A 19,654-nucleotide genomic window follows, 5' to 3' on the forward strand; every position below is an offset into this window, starting at 1 on the left:
AGGCAGGCATCTCGGTATGATCACACAGATCAGAGCTCTTTATCGCATTAAACCTCACTCATTATGATAGAGGACGACTATTACTAGCCCTTTTTCATGCCTCATCTGCATACATTTCAATAATTCCATCCGCCTTCTGATAGAGACGGGACTCACCGTTAGAAGCGGTGAAATCAATAGCCACTGTGAAATTAATCTGAGTCCTGCACAACAAAGAGACAGAAAAAGGTAATGGTTATTCCAGTCATACTTCGATCTCGCGAACATTAAGATACTCCTGGTGCAATAAAAGCACATTATTAAAAAGCGAACATGGTAAAAATCAATTTCCTTATAATCTCCTTTTTAGGAAAGTATAAGGAAACTGATAAATCGAGATACAATTGTACACCTGAAAAGTAAGTGTAAAATATACCATAAAAATAATGTAAAAGGTCATGTTCTGATGTAGATGTCATTTGAGCATGAACAATATTTGCTTGTGTTGTATATGTTTTGTGCTTAGAGTATTGTGCTGTTAGCTTAGCAACATGCTAACATTACACTAATGTGATACTGAGTCTCACATAAGAGCCCTATTTGGCATGCACCATTTAGAAAGTTTTCGGTGTTCCAAACTACTCCCTTTTAAGGTTTCATACCATTTAGGATGTTACCTTACAAGGTAGCTGCCTATGTAAGCAGTAGACTGCAAGTTAGTTCACAAGAATGTAGAAGAGAGTGAATTCTAAAACATATTATGGTGCTTTCAGGGATACTAAAGGCATCAGTAATGAATGGTTGCTATATGTATGTGTCTTTTTCTCTTATTTGTTCTTTTAATGTTGCACCATGAGAATAGATCAGCAAGATACATTGAGCTGGGATGGGTGTGTGATTGCTGGGACATTGAGCCAAGCTAACTAATGCCGTAAGTACAGATCTCTCTCCTCTCATTAGACTACTCTCATTACCGAGCTTACAGCTGCATGCAGTCACACACACATCCCCAAACCAGAAATACACTCTTAAAATGTGTGTGCACAAATTTGTATGGTCTGATTTCCTGATAATTAAGCATTCCAGCATGTCTAACCAAAAATGACATTATCTTCATAAACTGCAACTAGAAATGGTCATGTAAACATCAAGCACCCAGGCAGGAACTAGTTTGGCTGTAGTATAGTATGTTTCCAAAACAGATATGACCTTCATATAACAAAAATTAGAAATGAGATTTATTACAGTGCTAAATTCCTATAGTTGAAGAAAAAGCAAATGGCTCTTGAGAAGAGCTAGATTTTAGGCGCATTGATAGCTTAATACCATGCTAACACCAAATTCTAATTGGAATCAACCGATAGTGAGTACTGCATGAGGAGTGTCATTTGCGTGTCTCCAATGACTGGTCTTTATAAGTTATTGTCCACACGAAAGAAGGTATTATGAAGAATTTTCAGTATTCATTTATTTCTCATACAACAAAAACAATAAAAGGTAATACTTTAACAGGAAAAACAATAATAATGGGGCTAAAACAATAATAGGCACAATCAGCTATCAAATCATTCATTCATAATGCCCCATTCACAGGGGGCGTCTGCGTCAATGCTTGACGGAGGGCGTGTCTGAAGCTTGAAGCTGACGCGCCGTCATAGTGACAACAGCCAATCACATACTTTTCTGGTGTTGCATGAATGGGATTGGCTAGCATCTGTGCTAGGGTATTTGCATAAGGCGATCTGATTGGCTGACGTCTGCGTTGGCACTTGAAAAGTTGAAAAGTTTTCAACTTCTGCCGCGAGCAACGCCAGTGAAGTGATGCGATGGACCCACAATTCAGTTCGGCAACGCTTGACATCACTCCATTCAAAGTAAACGAGAGGCGTTAATGCCGACTCTCCATGTGAATGGGGCGTAAGGGCACATAATTGGTTAGGATGCTCCTTTAAAAAGTAGCTGCTAATGTAGACATTGGAAAGTGATATCCTGGTGATTTCACAGAGGAGAAGGAGCATGAGACAGCTGAGTAAAGATATCCTACCATTACTCATTCAGTTGAGACTGAGCCAGTCATACCATCTGTTAGTATAATGCTTACAGCTCTCAGAAAACATGTTTGTGACACCACACACAGTGTGTCATACAAGCATATTAATTGTTGAATAAAATTTTAATATTCATAAATGATTCCTGTTTTTCATGGGATTTTGGTTGGCTAAATTCTTCATTCATTCATTCATGCATTCATTTATTCTGTAATTCATCTTCAAAAAAGAATGTTCATGTCTCCGATAAAGCCTCAAAAGTCCCCAAACTAGAACAAAATCCAAATAGATATTAATGGCCATGACTCCGCTTATGAATCTATGTTAGAGAAACGAGAGTAAAAGCATCACTACCATCTGCAGGTGCAGTGTATAGGTTCATCTATGGGGTTTTTTAATCTATATACTCTTATCACCCCAGAACCTCTGAATGGATGTAAATCAAAACTCGCACTCCAGATACCAACAGAGCAAAGGAAACACTGAATGGAAAAACACCATTTTCTCTAAATACTTTATTTCATAGATCATGCCATCATGTCACAGACTCTACCATACAGTACGTGTTAAGCAAAGTTTATAAAAGAGCTCCAATTTAATGCAAAAGCAAAGCAATTGGAGTGGACCTCACCACCACCAAATATTAACCCCTAAAAAATTTTTGTTGTACAGCTGCACAATGACAATAACAAAAAATCTATTCTATTATATTCTACTAGAAGCCAATAGCACAGCAGCTTACCCATCTCTAGCTATTCAATCGCTGTTAGTTAAGCAACTTGAAATTTTAACAACTCCCGGATGCTTCTTTTCTAGGCATGCTATCAAAAGGCCAACAAAGGCCTCTAGCATGCATAGCTTCTAATTTTCTGAATATACTGTAAATAAATTTTTATGTGCTAAGCAAGATAAGTTTTTTATGTGTAATGTTTGAGGCTAGTTATCTAAGCCAGTTGAGGCTAGTCAACCAATATCATATATAACAAAGGGTTGACAGAAGTAGAAGTAGAATTACAGGAAACGCTGTAGGAAACACTGGACAAATGTGTACAGCTTCACAAAAGATCATTCAGGCCACTGGTAACATTGCAGGCCAGAATCTTGATTGATTCTGGAAGGAGCTGACAGCTAGTGAGGGCCCTTGAGCAGAGGTGAACATGACAGTATTTCCAGAGGTTTCACACAACTGAACAGCTACATTCTTGGTGCACTTGAGGGGACATGTGACAGTAGTCTACTTGTGAAATGACTAGAAAATAGGAGCTGAGCGGAAATGGGGTCCAGGAAGGGCCTGAATTTACTTATGTTATGGAGAATGATTTGAACAGACAGTTGCTGCAATGTTGTCCACAAATGGTGTTCTGGGGTGACTTCTATGGTTTAACACACCTGTGGGTGACAAATTTTGACTGGAAGGAAAAGGAAGCCATTTTTCTAAGAGCATGAGGTGATGAGTAGTCCTCAAGGTCTATAAGTCAGAGAGGGTGTAATGTTCTTTGAAAAACCTGACATAGAGACAAAAAAGTGTGCTGAAATGTACACCTGCATGTGATCAGCAAAGCAGCAAGAAGAAAACACATGCTACTGGGTGACAGTGCAGAGATTTAATGTAGCAACAGAAAAGTAAGAGCGCTAACACTGAGCCCTGTGGGACACCAGCTCATTCCTGCTCTTGATCTAGATTCCTGCAGAGTTTAGATCCAACTCTAATCAATCACACCTGAGGATTTTGGGGTTTATTAAAAATTACAGACAGGTGTGTTAAAGCAGGGTTCTGAATAATGATAGATCTCACTGAGCAGGATTGAACAGCCCTTGATGAACAGGGCAAATTAAATGAAGCCTGTGTGACAGGCTGTAAATGTTTGATTGATATGTATTCATTACTACTTAAACAGTTAAAGAATGAACAGTCTTAATTGCTGTATATGTAACACATTCTCTTGGGACTCCTGACTAAGGATTGAGCCCCAAAGCTTCTCAACAGAGTGCTCCAAAATCAAACATTAAAACCTACCAAAAAGACTTCTGCAAATGTTTCTGTTTTCTCTCAAATAGACACCAGGCTTACTCACACAGAACCTCATTTTTCATTCTGCTGTAACCCCCTGGGATTTCTTGTCCCAATTTGTTTCCAGAAGCGAGCTAAAAAAACAATCTGTAGCTATGTGAGTGGTACCTGACTATAGCAGAATTCATAGCAGAATCAAAAATTCAAAGAGAGAAAAACATTCAACAGAAGGTTAAAGGGGAAAAGATCATAGCCATGCACTACATGTATTCCATCCAATAGGGGATGGCGGTTTCATAACTAAGAGCTTTGTGCAAGCGGCAACCTATTGTGGTACCTGCAATCTAAGTGTTTGTAATGGGGGGGCGGTTTCTGTGAATGCAGGTGTTAAACTCAACGTCTAGGAAAATAAGTGTTGGAAGATGAGGCTGCCTCTGCCACAGATGGGACTCAGATGTTCAGAGAATATCTGCAAGAATATCAGGTTTCATTATTTAACTAAATCCCAAAGACACCTTTCTTTTGTGGTAGGGCCAGAAAACATTGTCAGAGGTATGAATTATGAATTACTGGCCTGACCATGCCAGGAAAAAAAAAAATCGTATTGTTGAGTCCTTACAGAGATAGATTAAAGTCGACAAAAGCCATCACGTTGGGACAGCTTTCCATTGGTGTGATAGTATGATTAATAAAAGTTGAGTTTTTGTTCTTTTCCCGAAGGTCTCAGGAAAGCTGATGAGGTGCTCTGTATGCATGAGCCGGTGGCTGGAGAAATGTCTTGTGACATGAGCATGGGAGATGACAGATGTTGTTGACTGGAGGTGAGGGGACACTGTCCATATGGAGACAAGGGATTCAGGGGATGAAGCAATTTAGTCAATACTGCATTTCTTTACTGCAATATATATTCTACAAGTCCACGTATATGCATCATAATTTATTTTCTTTAATGAACATATTACAATCCTTTCTCCAACTCTAAGAATGAAACTTTTTTGCTACTGTCATTAAGACTTCTATAAGGCTTATCACACTGCGCTTAACCCTAGGTCATCATAATTCTAAACCCTGCTTAACCCTGGGTAAAGGTACATTTCACATTTTTAATTTAGAACTGGGGTTATGAAACCCATTTGTGGATTTGTGGTGTTAACCCCACATTGCAGTACCAAACATGTATAGTGTAAAATGATGAGTTCTATTAGAATTTTACAACCAGATGCTTAGCAACAGACTCATATGACTTAAACCAACTTCTGTGCAGAAATTATGACAAATAATTTAAAAACAATTTAAACGGGAGACTTCTCATATATTCAAATGTTTTAACTCAATTAACAACTGTACACTTAAATTTTAAGGTCAGCATGAAATCTAAATTGACTCTAGTTTCTTACTATTCAAATCTGGTCTTATTGTGAACAGTATATGATCTCAACATTATTCTAGAATAAATGTGTATGTTACCTGTGTCAAATTATACCTTATTCAACTGATGTCACTTAAGCCCTTGTTCCTTTGGATAATAGCCAATAACAAAATGGCTGCTTAGACAATTACTTTAGCAAACTCACATTTGGCGCCATTATCATATAGAATGCCCACTTTTCATGATCCAATTCCAAATGGATAAATCCAAACTTTTTCCTAATTCATTATCCTGTTTTGCTCACAAATATGGAAGCACAATAGGCTGACATTCTCTTTGCTTTTCATTCACATCATATATTCTGGTTAGGTTAGTCTTACTTTGTTGCAAATGAGAGCTAATTAGCTGTTAAGCTAACAGACGGAACACTGATGACAGTAACACTGAATCCATTCTGCCAGCTGAAATCCCAATAGATCACAATAGATTAAAGCAAATACGGGCAGAGTTAACAAGCAACAGCATAACATTGTTAATGAATCATGAAACTCTGGATTTTCTCCCTATGATGTATAAAGACAGCTGTTAGTGTGGCTCAATCCAGGGTGCAAAATCCTCCACCAAACACACAAACATGGCTGACAACAGCTGTCCTCTGAGATAACTCTACACGCAAAGCTGTAATTTGCAACTGCAGATGCTTGCAGAGTTCTTCTCCTTGAGGGCTCCCTAATACCAATTAACTGATTGGATTGTTCTTCATCACAATGGCTGTCTCTCTAGAGTGCTGTGCTCTTCATCTCCTGCAGCTAATGAGGTGTACTCCACACTAGTTTCAATCACTGCTCAGGGACGCCACAGAAAGACAGATAACACAGAGATGGTGATGATAGAGATAAGAGGAGAAAAGAGTGAAAAGATAAGTGGAGAAACACTAGCTGTTTATCACAGTAAAACATTTAAAGTGCCCCTATTATGCCTTTTCGAATATTACCTTTCATGCAGTGTGTCATGTAGCAGTATGTGAACATAAACTTTCTGCAAAGTTGTGAAGAGGAAAGTGCACGATATATAAAGTTGTTGTCTATCAAAAAAAAAGAGTTGACTCGCAATCGCCTAAACGAGTTGTTAGGAATTCAAATCTTATTCTGTTATGGCTGTACGTTACGAAGTAACACATTTGCATAATGTCCGCCCATGGCTGTCATTCGTGCTGTACGCGGTAGACCAATCACAAAGGACTGCGGCATCTGACCAATCACAGCAGCAAGTGCTCACGGAAAGGAGGGGTTTAGAGAGATTGATTCTTCGAACTGATTCACACGAGTCGTTTAGGAATCATTTAGAAATGAGGTAAAATTAAAGCTATTTTTTGAGAAAACTAAACTGTTTTCTGACCTTGGATGCATGTAAACCTGTTTTAGGAGACTCATAAAACAATATTAGCAACCTTAAAAATGGCATAATAGGGGCACTTTAATAATAGCAAGTCAAAAAAGCATCAATTAATACATAGGGCCGAAAGTCAATCGCGTACTTTTTTCATTTAAAAAACATGAAAAAGTCTCAAGATATGTTTTTTCAAAGTTGAACTTGAATTAATTTTACATGGCTTTCTAAACATGCTGCTTTCATGTGCGAGATGCGAGTGCAACGTAATAGATGTCCCTCTAGAAAATGCATGAAATATGCATTCTGTGTGAACAGCTTGGTTTCAGTTTGCATGTAAACAAGATATTCTCTGCATTGATGTTCTCTTTTTCTGCAATATTTTTAATGAACAACGCAGCAGCACTGCATCTATTGGCTACAACTGGATAGGGTAACAAAAAAATTATAATACACTGATACTTACATCGTCATTGCATTACGTGTGCCACTTAAAGCTGCCTCCTTAACGCACACCTAAAATTCAAATGCAACATTTTTGCATTCGAATGTGGATTTTTATTTTAAATTCGACGAATATTCGAAATTCCAATTTTTTTGACAGCCCTATTTTTCCCTTTCCCTCATGAGTCTCTGGAACAGGAAAGCCTTCACCTTTTATGTCTGGTTTGCGCTTTGGTATTGATGTTCCCAAAGCATCAATGCCATGACACAGCGTCGAAGTTCCATTTCGAAAGGGAATGTCTCTGGTTATGGATGTAACTCAGTAAGAAAGGAACATGATGCTGTGTCTCATTGCCACACCATGGCTATGCCTGTGTGCCTCCTTCTGGCAATTAGAATTTGATGGTGTGTTGATTGGCCACAAACTACATTGTGTCACCATGTCATTACCTTCTGCCAATCACACTGGCGAGTGCTTCAGATATCAGCTCACATAAAAGCATTCCGATATCTTCAACACCATTATGCAGCTTCCGATTACACATGTAACCTTAGCTGTTTTTACAGTTGTTTTGGAGAGCCTGAAAAAAAAAACTATAACTTTTGTACCCAACTACATCTTCTCTAACTATCTTTAAATCTTGCTCTTGAGCAAGTATCTACCAACTTTTGCTCCAAACCGTTAAGCATGCTCACAGTTAGTTGGAGTATTTTGCTGTAGGCTACAGCACAAACACTGTCATGCGGAATTACACTAACAGTGTTTCATACTGCAACAGCCAACAGGTGCAGAGAAGCTTTTATCACGGAAGAGGAAAAATGTGCATAAATATGGACACTGAAAATGTGGCTGCCATTACGTAATGCAAGAGAGTTCTCGACAAAATCCATTTGCAGCCCTACACAACTTTCCACTTTAGCCATTCACACAATGACATGCACAGAAAAACAGCTGCCATTACTGCCAAGAAACGTTGCTTTGGAATTTTTGGGGGGAAAAATAACAAAAAATAGTGCACTTGAATGTGCACATTGTTCTATTTACTGTACATGCTTAAAGGAATAGTTCAGCCAAAAATGATAATAATGCTATTGTTTATTCTTACATGTTGTTTTTTAAACGTAAAATTAGATCTTTTTAAAGAATCTTCAAACAGCCATGATCATGAGAGAAAAGCTCCAGAAGCAACATAATATAATCATAAAAGTAGCTCATATACTAAGTTTTATAATTCCAAACAATAGTGTTTTTTACTTTTTTAATGTGTTTTTGCTACACCATCAACTGAACCTTTTCTTCAAATAGAAATGACAAAAGGACATAAAACCAACATGAATACAAAAAGTACATTCATAAGATGCTTTACACTAGATTCTCCTACCTGGTCTCGTGAGAAAACCGTACCTCTGGGAACTTATGCGAAATATGTACCAATAAGTACATATTACTGCAGTTTCTAACACACTGCAAAATCGAGCAAAACTGCAAATAGAGTTAAATCAACTCTGCTCAGAGTACATATTGTCCCAATCTACGGAGTGTTAAAATAACACTGATGCAGAGTTAAAGTTAATGGGATAATTAAGCGATTAATTAAGTGATGAGAGAGCATTAGAAAGGAAAACCCGCTGCTAACAATGTTGAAGATGAACAACTACTGCTCTGGCAGTTCTCCTCTGGCCAGAAAAAAAAAACCAGCAGTTCAATTCCAACTGCAGCAAAGTCAGATTGTGCAGAGGACACATAAAACATACCATATATAAGTTCATCTGTTCTGGGGGAAAAAAAGAACACACTTTTAGCGCCACCCAGTGGACATTTCACATCGAATATGCCACAAAACGTACATGGCTGTACGTATTTTGTGTCTTTCAAAAAAGTTTCCAGATGTACATTTTCGCTATAAGACCAGGTTGTGATTTTCCCTTCCTATTAAAAGGTTTTTCTTTTTTGTTGACACTCTTATACATCAATTAATATACCACTGAAATCATATTATATACTGATTAACTTCAATCCAATCCTGAATACAAAAAAGTGCATTATGTTTGATTGCCACACATGGGTGAACCAACAGTGTACCAGTTATTGAAATGATATGGGGGTGAGTAACACAATTTGCATTGTTGGATGGACAATCCCTTTAAATCATCATTATCTATTAGCTATTCACTCTATGATTTCAACTTTCTAATTGGATTATATCAATAAATGACGAGTTGGACATTCCAGTACTGTTACAGGAAGTGTGAGAGACACATGCAGACTGTACCCTCCAGGAGTGGACAAATTCAGCTCGAGCTCACTGACCTTTCACCAAAAACTCTCAGACTAAAAGGAAGGAGTGGTCATTAAAATAGATGTCTGGCAGTGTGGTGTCAGAGCATAGGTGACCGCAGCCTCCTTCTTGCCACCATAATGAAAAGCATCGCTCAATGTGGGTGTGCGATCTGCCATGCATGGATACACCCTGCCTACCCCTCGCATTTAATCGCACACACATAGCAAACACCTGTGCTAAGATTAGCAACCCAGCCTCATCTATCATCTGCCATGAATGGACTTGATCACTCATGGTGTCCGACTTGTATGAAGTCTGTCATCTGTACTGCCAGTATAATTACCCACAAACACTTAAAATGGGACATCAAGAACCTGTCGAGACCTGCTGTTAAGGACGCAGCCTGGGTTTGGGGTGGTTCAGGATCACAGCCAAAAACAGCTGTTTTGTCACCACTGGTAATGTGAGAATTTGAATGCACCAAGTCACTTTGCATTCTACAGGTGTAACTGGTTCTACTTCACCTCGCTCCGAGCGGGATTCGAACCACAGTCTCCGGCGTGGGAGTCACCTAGCGTCAGTCGCTAGAGTGCCTCATTTTGAGATCAAGGGAGTGAGGTTTACACGCAACAGCTCTTACTGGCCTACGTCGGTTACACTCACCCCCCTAAACCTCACTCCCTTGTGGGTCACGGCACCAGTGTAACAACCCTGGGTCCGCACCGCCACATCTCGTTCTTGTTCCGAGTGGGTCTCGAACCTGGGTCTCCGGCGCAGGAGGCGGAGTGGAGTGAGGTTTTACCTGCACAGCACTTACCTGCTGGCCTCTGCTACACAGGCATATGTTGTCTGTTGGGGTTTCCACCTCAGAAGCTTATTGTAAAGAATGCAAAGTGTTTGGAAATGAGCAAAACATCACTTACCCGCCTTTGATGTAGTCCAGGAAGGTGGCTTCAATATCAATGAGAAACGATAGCAGTGTCACCTAGAAACATGAAGGCAGAATACCCATAGTGGAATGTGAACAAAATTATGACTGATCTTGAACTAAGATAAAAAGAGGATAGTACAAAATTTGTTTGGATAGATGGTTAAAATGTGTTCAAAATGTTTATCAGTATATCTAAAAACCTCATGAGGCCTGTAAAACGTATCAACAAATTTATACCGCAAAGGTGCCAAAAAAATACTTCTAAAGTGACATTTACATATATATAAATATATATATTTATGTATGTATATACAGTTGGGCAAAGAAGTATTTAGTCAGCCACCAATTGTGCAAATTCTCCCACTTAAAAAGATGAGAGAGGCCTGTAATTTTCATCATAGGTACACTTCAACTATGAGAGACAGAATGGGGGGAAAGAATCCAGGAAATCACATTGTCTGATTTTTAAAGAATTTATTTGCAAATTATGGTGGAAAATAAGTATTTGGTCAATAACAAAAGTTCATTTCAATACTTTGTTATATACCCTTTGTTGGCCATGACAGAGGTCAAACGTTTTCTGTAAGTCTTCACAAGGTTTTTACACACTGTTGCTGGTATTTTGGCCCATTCCTCCATGCAGATCTCCTCTAGAACAGTGATGTTTTGGGGCTGTCGCTGGGCAACACGGACTTTCAACTCCCTCCAAAGATTTTCTATGGGGTTGAGATTTGGAGACTGGCTAGGCCACTCCAGGACCTTGAAATGCTTCTTACGAAGCCACTCCTTCGTTGCCCGGGCGGTGTGTTTGGGATCATTGTCATGCTGAAAGACCCAGCCACGTTTCATCTTCAATGCCCTTGCTGATGGAAGGAGGTTTTCACTCAAAATCTCACGATACATGGCCCCATTCATTCTTTCCTTTACACGGATCAGTCGTCCTGGTCCCTTTGCAGAAAAACAGCCCCAAAGCATGATGTTTCCACCCCCATGCTTCACAGTAGGTATGGTGTTCTTTGGATGCAACTCAGCATTCTTTCTCCTCCAAACACGACGAGTTGCGTTTTTACCAAAAAGTTATATTTTGGCGGCGTAGTGTGTTACTGATGGTAGCCTTTGTTTCTTTGGTCCCAGCTCTCTGCAGGTCATTCACTAGGTCCCCCCGTGTGGTTCTGGGATTTTTGCTCACCGTTCTTGTGATCATTTTGACCCCACGGGGTGAGATCTTGTGTGGAGCCCCAGATCGAGGGAGATTATCAGTGGTCTTGTATGTCTTCCATTTTCTAATAATTGCTCCCACAGTTGATTTCTTCACACCAAGCTGCTTGCCTATTGCAGATTCAGTCTTCCCAGCCTGGTGCAAGTCTACAATTTTGTTTCTGTGTCCTTCGACAGCTCTTTGGTCTTGGCCATAGTGGAGTTTGGAGTGTGACTGTTTGAGGTTGTGGACAGGTGTCTTTTATACTGATAACGAGTTCAAACAGGTGCCAATAATACAGGTAACAGGTGAAGGACAGAGGAGCCTCTTAAAGAAGAAGTTACAGGTCTGTGAGAGCCAGAAATCTTGCTTGTTTGTAGGTGACCAAATACTTATTTTACAGAGGAATTTACCAATTAATTCATTAAAAATCCTACAATGTGATTTCCTGGATTCTTTCCCCCCATTCTGTCTCTCATTGTTGAAGTGTACCTATGATGAAAATTACAGGCCTCTCTCATCTTTTTAAGTGGGAGAACTTGCACAATTGGTGGCTGACTAAATACTTTTTTGCCCAACTGTAGTATAGTATATATACTATATACATATAAATCAACATCACAACTATATACAGTATGTTTATATATGTATATATGTATATATATATATATATATATATATATATATATATATATATATATATATATATATATACATACTGTATATAGTTGTGATGTTAATTTTAGTTCCTCTCCAGCACATGAAAAATGTTTACTTACGGTTCCAGAGTTGAGATATTTTTTCCTCTTGACTTTCTTCTTGGGGTTTATGACCTGTGCAGAGAAAATGAGTGATTATAATCATTTATGTTGATAATGGAATTTGTATGAGACTGAATGTAGTTCATGAGTTCAAGAAAAGAAGAAAAGAGAAAAAAAGAAAGAAAACTAGAGAAATATGTTGGATAAAGAAAGTAGTTAGAGAAATATTTTTGACAAGTATAAGACCAAACAATAAATACTGCTATTACTGTGATGATTATTCACATATGGAAAAGCGTGAGCCACATATATAAAAATATAAAATAAGATCCTGTCTGTGAGTAGCACAGTGTCCAATGGGTGTCCAATATATATATTGAGTTATAATTAATTATTAACAATTAAGTTAATTGATAACAAATTGTGATTGGATGGTAATTTTTCTACAACTTGGCTTGGCTTGGCTGCCTTTGATTAGGCTTTTCTCATGTGACAGAAAACTACTACTACTACTCGCTCTAATCACCCAGTCATGAAGAAATTTTGAAATATGGGACAAAACATGATTTTTCATGAAGACGAGACACTAAAATTACGGGACTGACACCGGGAAAAACGGGAGATCTGGTCACCCTATTTAAAGCTCTTTTCTGGTGTCCACACACACACACACACACTGAGAGCTGTAATGTGTGGAAATTAGTAGCATTTATAATTTACCTTATAGGTTGTCTGGCAGTTCATGATTTTCTCACTTATTAAGTTAAAATACGAGTAATATACTTAATACTTGTAATACGAATAATATTCTGTAAGGTACAGTGCATTTGTTATACTGTGAACACTTTTTCTGAAAAAATACCATGTTAATGAGCTCTGTAACTTCATAAAATACAGATTAATAAAATAAGATTACCTCATACACGTTAAATTGTGACTGGCCTCTTGACAGTTCTCTATAGCTTGTGCTGAATTCTCCAATGAAATCATGACTGTTTAAACACACACATATACACAGATTTTTCAACATGGATAACATTACATTTGTTTCATATTAAGCTTATTTGGCTCTGATAAATGTTGTTCTGATGTTTTAACAGTACTCAGCCTTTTAGCACGCTTAAAAATAAAACAATGAATTATCTTAGATCAAAGCACCCTCCACATCTCTTAAAATCACTCATTCATTTACGGAAATGAATGTAATTGACTGATCAGGCTTTACAAAGACATATAATACATTGCAACAAAAAATCACTGCATTTTTCCTTCCACTTCATATTATATGAGTTTTGCGAGCAACTGCAAAAGCATTGACATAAATTTTTTTCTTCTATGTCTTCTTTAGGGACTCAGAGGAATTGATTTTCTGCATGTGTGGATTCAATGCTGAGAAAGCAACACATGCTCACGTTGCCTTATTGAGTTAAAAGTATGCGTTTTGAGCTTTTGCGTCTATATTTGGCATCTTTTCATACATGTGTTGACCATAAGCATAAATAATAGCATATTATTTGACTGTTTTATTTGTTATTTGACCTTTTTCAGTTTGCAAAAACACCAATACGCATCAAACTGGAGGTTTTGAGCATAAGAATATTTCATGCTCATTTACTGTGTCACTGTGAGAAGACTTTAACTATCAGTACATTACATTATAAATTAATGGATGTGTCAGGTGAATATATTAAGCTTCATGTAACTGTTTACAATTAATTACCTTCCATCCCGATCCCAGTCATACACTTCAACCTTGATGTTTCTGTTAGACAGAGAGAGAGAGAGAGAGAAATCCTTTGTGTGATTTGAATTTGAAAAATGAATTTGAATACAGCTCATGACAACATCACACACCTTGTATGTAGTTACATATATTGAGAATGATGAGAAAAGTCTGATCTGTCCATCTGATCTGACAGTTTTCTCTTTTTCACCAAAAGCCTGTTTTATTTTGTCTGATAGATGAAATTGTAATTCTGATCACTAATGAAAAGTAACAGCAGACCTTTCCTTAACAAGCCACATGATTTAATGCACTATATCATTGTGATGTGTTTTTCTATTATTGTATTATGTATCATTTATGTATAATTAATTCCATAGCACAAACACTGCATGCACTGAACAAGAGTAACAGTGACGCATGCATTAGAAATCATTTCTAATGAACTGTTCAAAAGTAATATAGTTTATTAGCCTAAAGCGGTGTTCATGTCATGTTGGAATTACCATATTCATGAGATGACAACGCTGAGATGCTACAGAGCTGTTGGACTTAGCAATGATTTGTTTCCATGGTAATAATCATTGCACCAAAAAAGAATATGTGAACGGCTTTATTGTTGATGACAGAAAAATACTGCACTAATTAACCTATTTATTCTCTTTTCAAACTTTGAAGAACGAAGAAAGAACACCAGGTGTCAAGTGCTATAATAAAATAATTATTTGATAATTACAATATGATGTAAATCGTGCTGTATGTGGAGGATATTTATGGTTGACATTCTTAAAGTAGTGATTTGGCATGCAATATGGAATTCAAATTATGTTTGTGTGTATTTTTTAGAACATTTTTAACGTAGTCCATTAGATTTTAGAATCAGAACGTCCCTACAATCTATCTAAAATCAGTTTGCTATTTCTTCCATGTCTCAGGAAGACAAATTAAAAATATTTCACATACTAGGGTTAGAGGGCCAGATTAGTGCGTTTTGACAGAAAATAATTACAGCTCCTGCTGTCCGTGGCGTAGCAGGCGAGTGGTGAGTTTACACGGTTCAAATAGAACAGCTCTGCCAATTACATGGAGCTTTAACGCAACACATGCTAACAACAACCCAATCCCCACAGCATCCCTTAGCACCCATTCTCAGTGTTATCATCAGCGAGACACTCCGTGCTTCTTTATTAGAACGTTTGCGCTGGCTTATCTCGCTTCCCAGACTCCACTGGGCGGCCAGCGCTCTTCCTATCCATATGTCTGTCTCTCTCTTTCATTTCCCACGTGTTCAATCAGAGATAAAACCTAGGCATTGTGTGGGAAAGTGCGTTATGGTACCGATCGATGCTCATCAGTGAGTGCCCCTACCGTGAGGAAGCTTCCCACTTTATCGGCACACATCAAGAGCCCTGTTTGTGCTACTCATGATGGAGGCTTCTGGGATACAATGTAGCTTGGGATTCTCTTCTATGTCGTCTCATGTCTCTTAATATTATTTTTAACTGTAAAATAATTTCTCCTATTCCAAAATGACATGTAGATATTAATTAAGTGTATAGAGTTAGTTCTGGCAGGTCACGTGAGTCAAGCTTGCATTGGCTGACTCGCAGCTGATCAGCCTGTATAGGAATATCATAGCATTCCTATATAAGGTCTATTCAGTATTATTCAGCAGCTTTTTCGCTTGCTCAGGAGTAAATTACCCTCCTCCATACCCAACTCCACCTTTCGCCACAGTCAGGACTTGGCTTTCTGATATTCCTCATTGAATCAGACTCCTTTTATCTTGAATAATGCGTTATGTTTATATATCATTTAGTTATTATTGGTGCTTTTCTTTTGCCCAGAACAGAACTATGATTGATATGATCAATACCTTTGATTGCAAACTAAATCTTTGATATGTAATATTTATTACTGGACTAAAGTAATATGCTTGCTTTTCTGTTTAATTAATTTAAGTGTTAGTGAATTATTGTAAAGTGTTACCCAAATAATGCATTTCTAACAAACCGATTACAGTACAAAACACCCCATACCTGTCATAATCACCATTGCACAGGGCTCTGACGGGGATTTTAAAGGCTTGCCACACAGGGTTCAGTGTGTTCTTCACCACCTCTGTCTTATGGCAAATGGTAAATCTGTAAAACAACAGGATAATAGTTGAAAATATTTATAGTATGTGTTGTCATCGAATCAAGATGTGTTTGAAATCAAACATTAGCACATGCAATTATTTTAATAAAAGGTTTAAATGTCTTTGATAAATGCATTCATTTGACTTATTTGACATTGTCCAATTATTTGAAATTGGAATTGATTCATTCCTTTCAGTCCTTTCAAAAAACTGTACAGAACATTTGGAACTGACAAGAATGGTTACTTTGTCTCAGAGAAACAGCTGTAGCAATGCATTTGTTTATCAGTAAATGATTGATAATGACCCTCTTTACAGAGAAAAGGTAATTTATCACAAGTAAAGCCATTCTCTGATGTCATTCCAATCGATAGTGGAATTTTATCATAATCAGAGCCAAACAAATTAAACACACACATTCAAAGAATGCTAATATGAATACTAGCAGGAGACTGCATCTCTACCCATGTAAAAAATATTGTATGTAAATAGTCTCACTGTAAAAAAAAATAGTTGTTTCAACTTAAAATAATGTGTTACCCCGCTGACTATTCAACTAAAATATTCCAGTTGTCCCTTAAATTAACATTGAGTAACTTACCATTTCAAGTTGACTAAACTAACAATTTTAAGTCAGCAGAGTAACAAATTATTTTAAGTTTAAACTTAAAATTGTTTTTGGAACATTTTTTTTTTACAGTGCTGTTGAAAGTTGTCTTATTCTTGTATTATCACAGATTTGCAATAACAGAGTGTTTTGATTCAGTCAGTATATATAATCAGTTTGTAGTGTGAGAAGAATACCATTGAGAAGAATATCATTGCATAAATTTACATCAAATATACATTTACCTGAGTGTCATAATTCATAGAAAGTGTAATATTTAAACAAGTCTGTTTGCTTGTTTTTTTTCTTCGTAAAAATGCATTAATAAAATTGTGTGCTAAAATGTGTAAATCGATTGACAACGATAGTCTGAAGTCATAATCCAATGTGAGTTTAAAACTTATAAACTGTAAGTGGAATCGGTTTTAAGTTTTAACACAATGATAGATGAATATCATGTTTGCCTAAGCTGAAATCACACTTTACTTGGCAGACTTCACTGTGGAGCTACACAGAACTAATCTTTGTCCAAAAATATTGAAAACTGTCCAAAAAAAGTGATTATTGTTGGAAATTTATATTGGCTTTATTGCTAAGCATCAACAGGACTGTTTCAGTAACTGAGCAATTGTATGACATATTTGGTTTGACTTTCTGACGCTAGCGCTTGAGCCATACCTCTCAAATCACCGCAGGATTTACTTTAACAAAACAGATTCTGTTCTCTAAAGGACAGAGACATGAATGGATTGCTCAGTTACAGGCTCAGTACACAGCTCAATATTGGCCTTTTTCCTGTTTGCTCTCTTACACACACACACATACTGTTTACCTCATGTACTCATGGTTCAGGTGGGTGAAGGCTCTTTTTGAAGTGTGTATGAGAGTAAGTTTTAGTGTTGCTGAAAGAAATGATCTTAAAAATATTATGCTTTGCTCTGAGGTGGTCTCAGGTCGGAGCAAATATATGCCAAGTAATGATCCATCTCAGTCTTCTAGTATTCAAACACCAACAGCAGTTTTTTGTAAAATAAAATCTTTATCTATAGCCTCATACACACACAAACGGTTATGTCTTTCTTCCTCTTCTCAGAGTTGGGAATAGTAAGCACACTGTACTCCCAATAAATTAAGACAACATTAGCTTCTAGTGAGCAGCCTTCCTGTCTACGGTCTGACTAAGCAGCACCATTACTGAAATGGAACCTCTTGAGTAACTCTTGAAACACTCACTCACTCACTCACTCACTCACTCACTCACTCACTCACATTAAAGAGATAGTTCACCAAAAAAATGTGCTCAACCAGAGCACAAAAGAAGAAATTTTAAAGAATGTTGGCACTGAGAAAAAACTCTGAGACATTTAGTCATACAGGTTTGGAAAGTCATGATATCATTTTTCTTTTTTAGGTGAATTATCCCTTTGAGTACATGGACGATTTGACTCATAATTGATTCCAAAAGAATACAACATGACTGAGAGTATGGAGAAGATGTGTCTCATAAGATATATGTGTGTGTATATGTGTACACACCTTAGATTTACTCATCAGTAGAGGTCTAAACATCTCATCCATTGTAATCAAGGATGTAGCACTATCTGATCACTTCTGTATTTTCTTTGATATATTGATCTCAGTCACCACTGAATCTAGATCTGTCTCTATCAGAAAGAGATGCATTACCGAGAACACTGGTGCGCTATTTATGGAGGCAATATCATTAACACCAAGCATTTCTGCAGACTCTGTTGATCTTCTCCTTGAGTCATTTAACTCAAAAGTTAAGAATGTTATTGATGATATTGCCCCGATAAAGGTCAGCAAGAAGACGGGGAAACAGAAATCAATTTGGAGAAAATCAACAGCAGTTCAGAGCATGAAAAGACAATGCAGAAAAGCTGAGCGGATGTGGCGGAAGACGAAACTCGAAATCCACTATAGCATCTATAAAGACAGCCTTCATGCTTTCAATGTGGAACTAGCCACAGCTAGACAGACTTTCTTTTCAAACCTTATAAACAGTAACTTAAACAACACTCGCACTCTTTTTGCGACTGTTGAGAGACTGACAAACCCCCCAAGTCAGATTCCCAGTGAAATGCTCTCCGACAGCAAATGCAATGAGTTTGCTTCCTTCTTTTCTGAGAAGATCAATAATATCAGAAAGGAGATTGGCACATCCTCAAGTTATGCAGAGGTCACACAGATTCGACCGCAATTTCAAAAAGAAGTGACTGTGTGTTTTTAAAGAAATTGACAACAAAATTTTGGAAGAAATAGTACAGCACCTTAAATCTTCAACCTGCTATCTTGACACACTTCCCACATCCTTTTTCAAAAATGTGCTTAACTGTTTAGAAGCTGATCTCTTAGAAGTGGTGAACGCCTCACTTCTTTCTGGGACTTTTCCAAACTCCCTTAAAACTGCAGTTGTTAAGCCCCTTCTGAAAAAGCGCAATCTTGATAACACCATGTTGAGCAACTATAGACCCATATCAAATCTTCCTTTCATAGGTAAGATTATTGAAAAGGTAGTTTTTAATCAGCTGAACAACTACTTAAACTCAAATGGATACCTGGACAATTTTCAATCTGGTTTCCGAGCACATCACAGCACAGAGACAGCACTCATTAAGATAATAAATGATATTCGCGTCAATTCTGATTCTGGCAAAATATCAGTGCTGGTACTACTAGATCTTAGTGCTGCGTTTGACACTGTCGATCATAACATACTTCTAGAGAGACTGGAAAACTGGGTCGGGCTTT

The 19,654-nt window shown here is 37.6% G+C and overlaps 1 protein-coding gene across 1 annotated transcript in view; it reads right to left on the reverse strand.

The window, feature by feature from the left end:
* LOC306858758 (copine-8-like) overlaps positions 1–19,654 on the reverse strand; it is a 118,725-nt gene that overhangs the window by 15,354 nt on the left and 83,717 nt on the right. The window contains exons 9-14 of the mRNA XM_079399465.1: positions 16,175–16,279; positions 14,133–14,174; positions 13,329–13,404; positions 12,431–12,484; positions 10,446–10,507; positions 157–203 (exon numbers count right to left, since the gene is read on the reverse strand). Coding sequence (XP_079255591.1) covers positions 157–203; positions 10,446–10,507; positions 12,431–12,484; positions 13,329–13,404; positions 14,133–14,174; positions 16,175–16,279 — 386 coding nt within the window. The remainder of the gene's footprint in view (positions 1–156; positions 204–10,445; positions 10,508–12,430; positions 12,485–13,328; positions 13,405–14,132; positions 14,175–16,174; positions 16,280–19,654) is intronic.

This window comes from Barbus barbus (assembly GCF_936440315.1).
Source record: "Barbus barbus genome assembly, chromosome: 39".
Classification (NCBI taxonomy): Eukaryota; Metazoa; Chordata; class Actinopteri; order Cypriniformes; family Cyprinidae; genus Barbus; species Barbus barbus.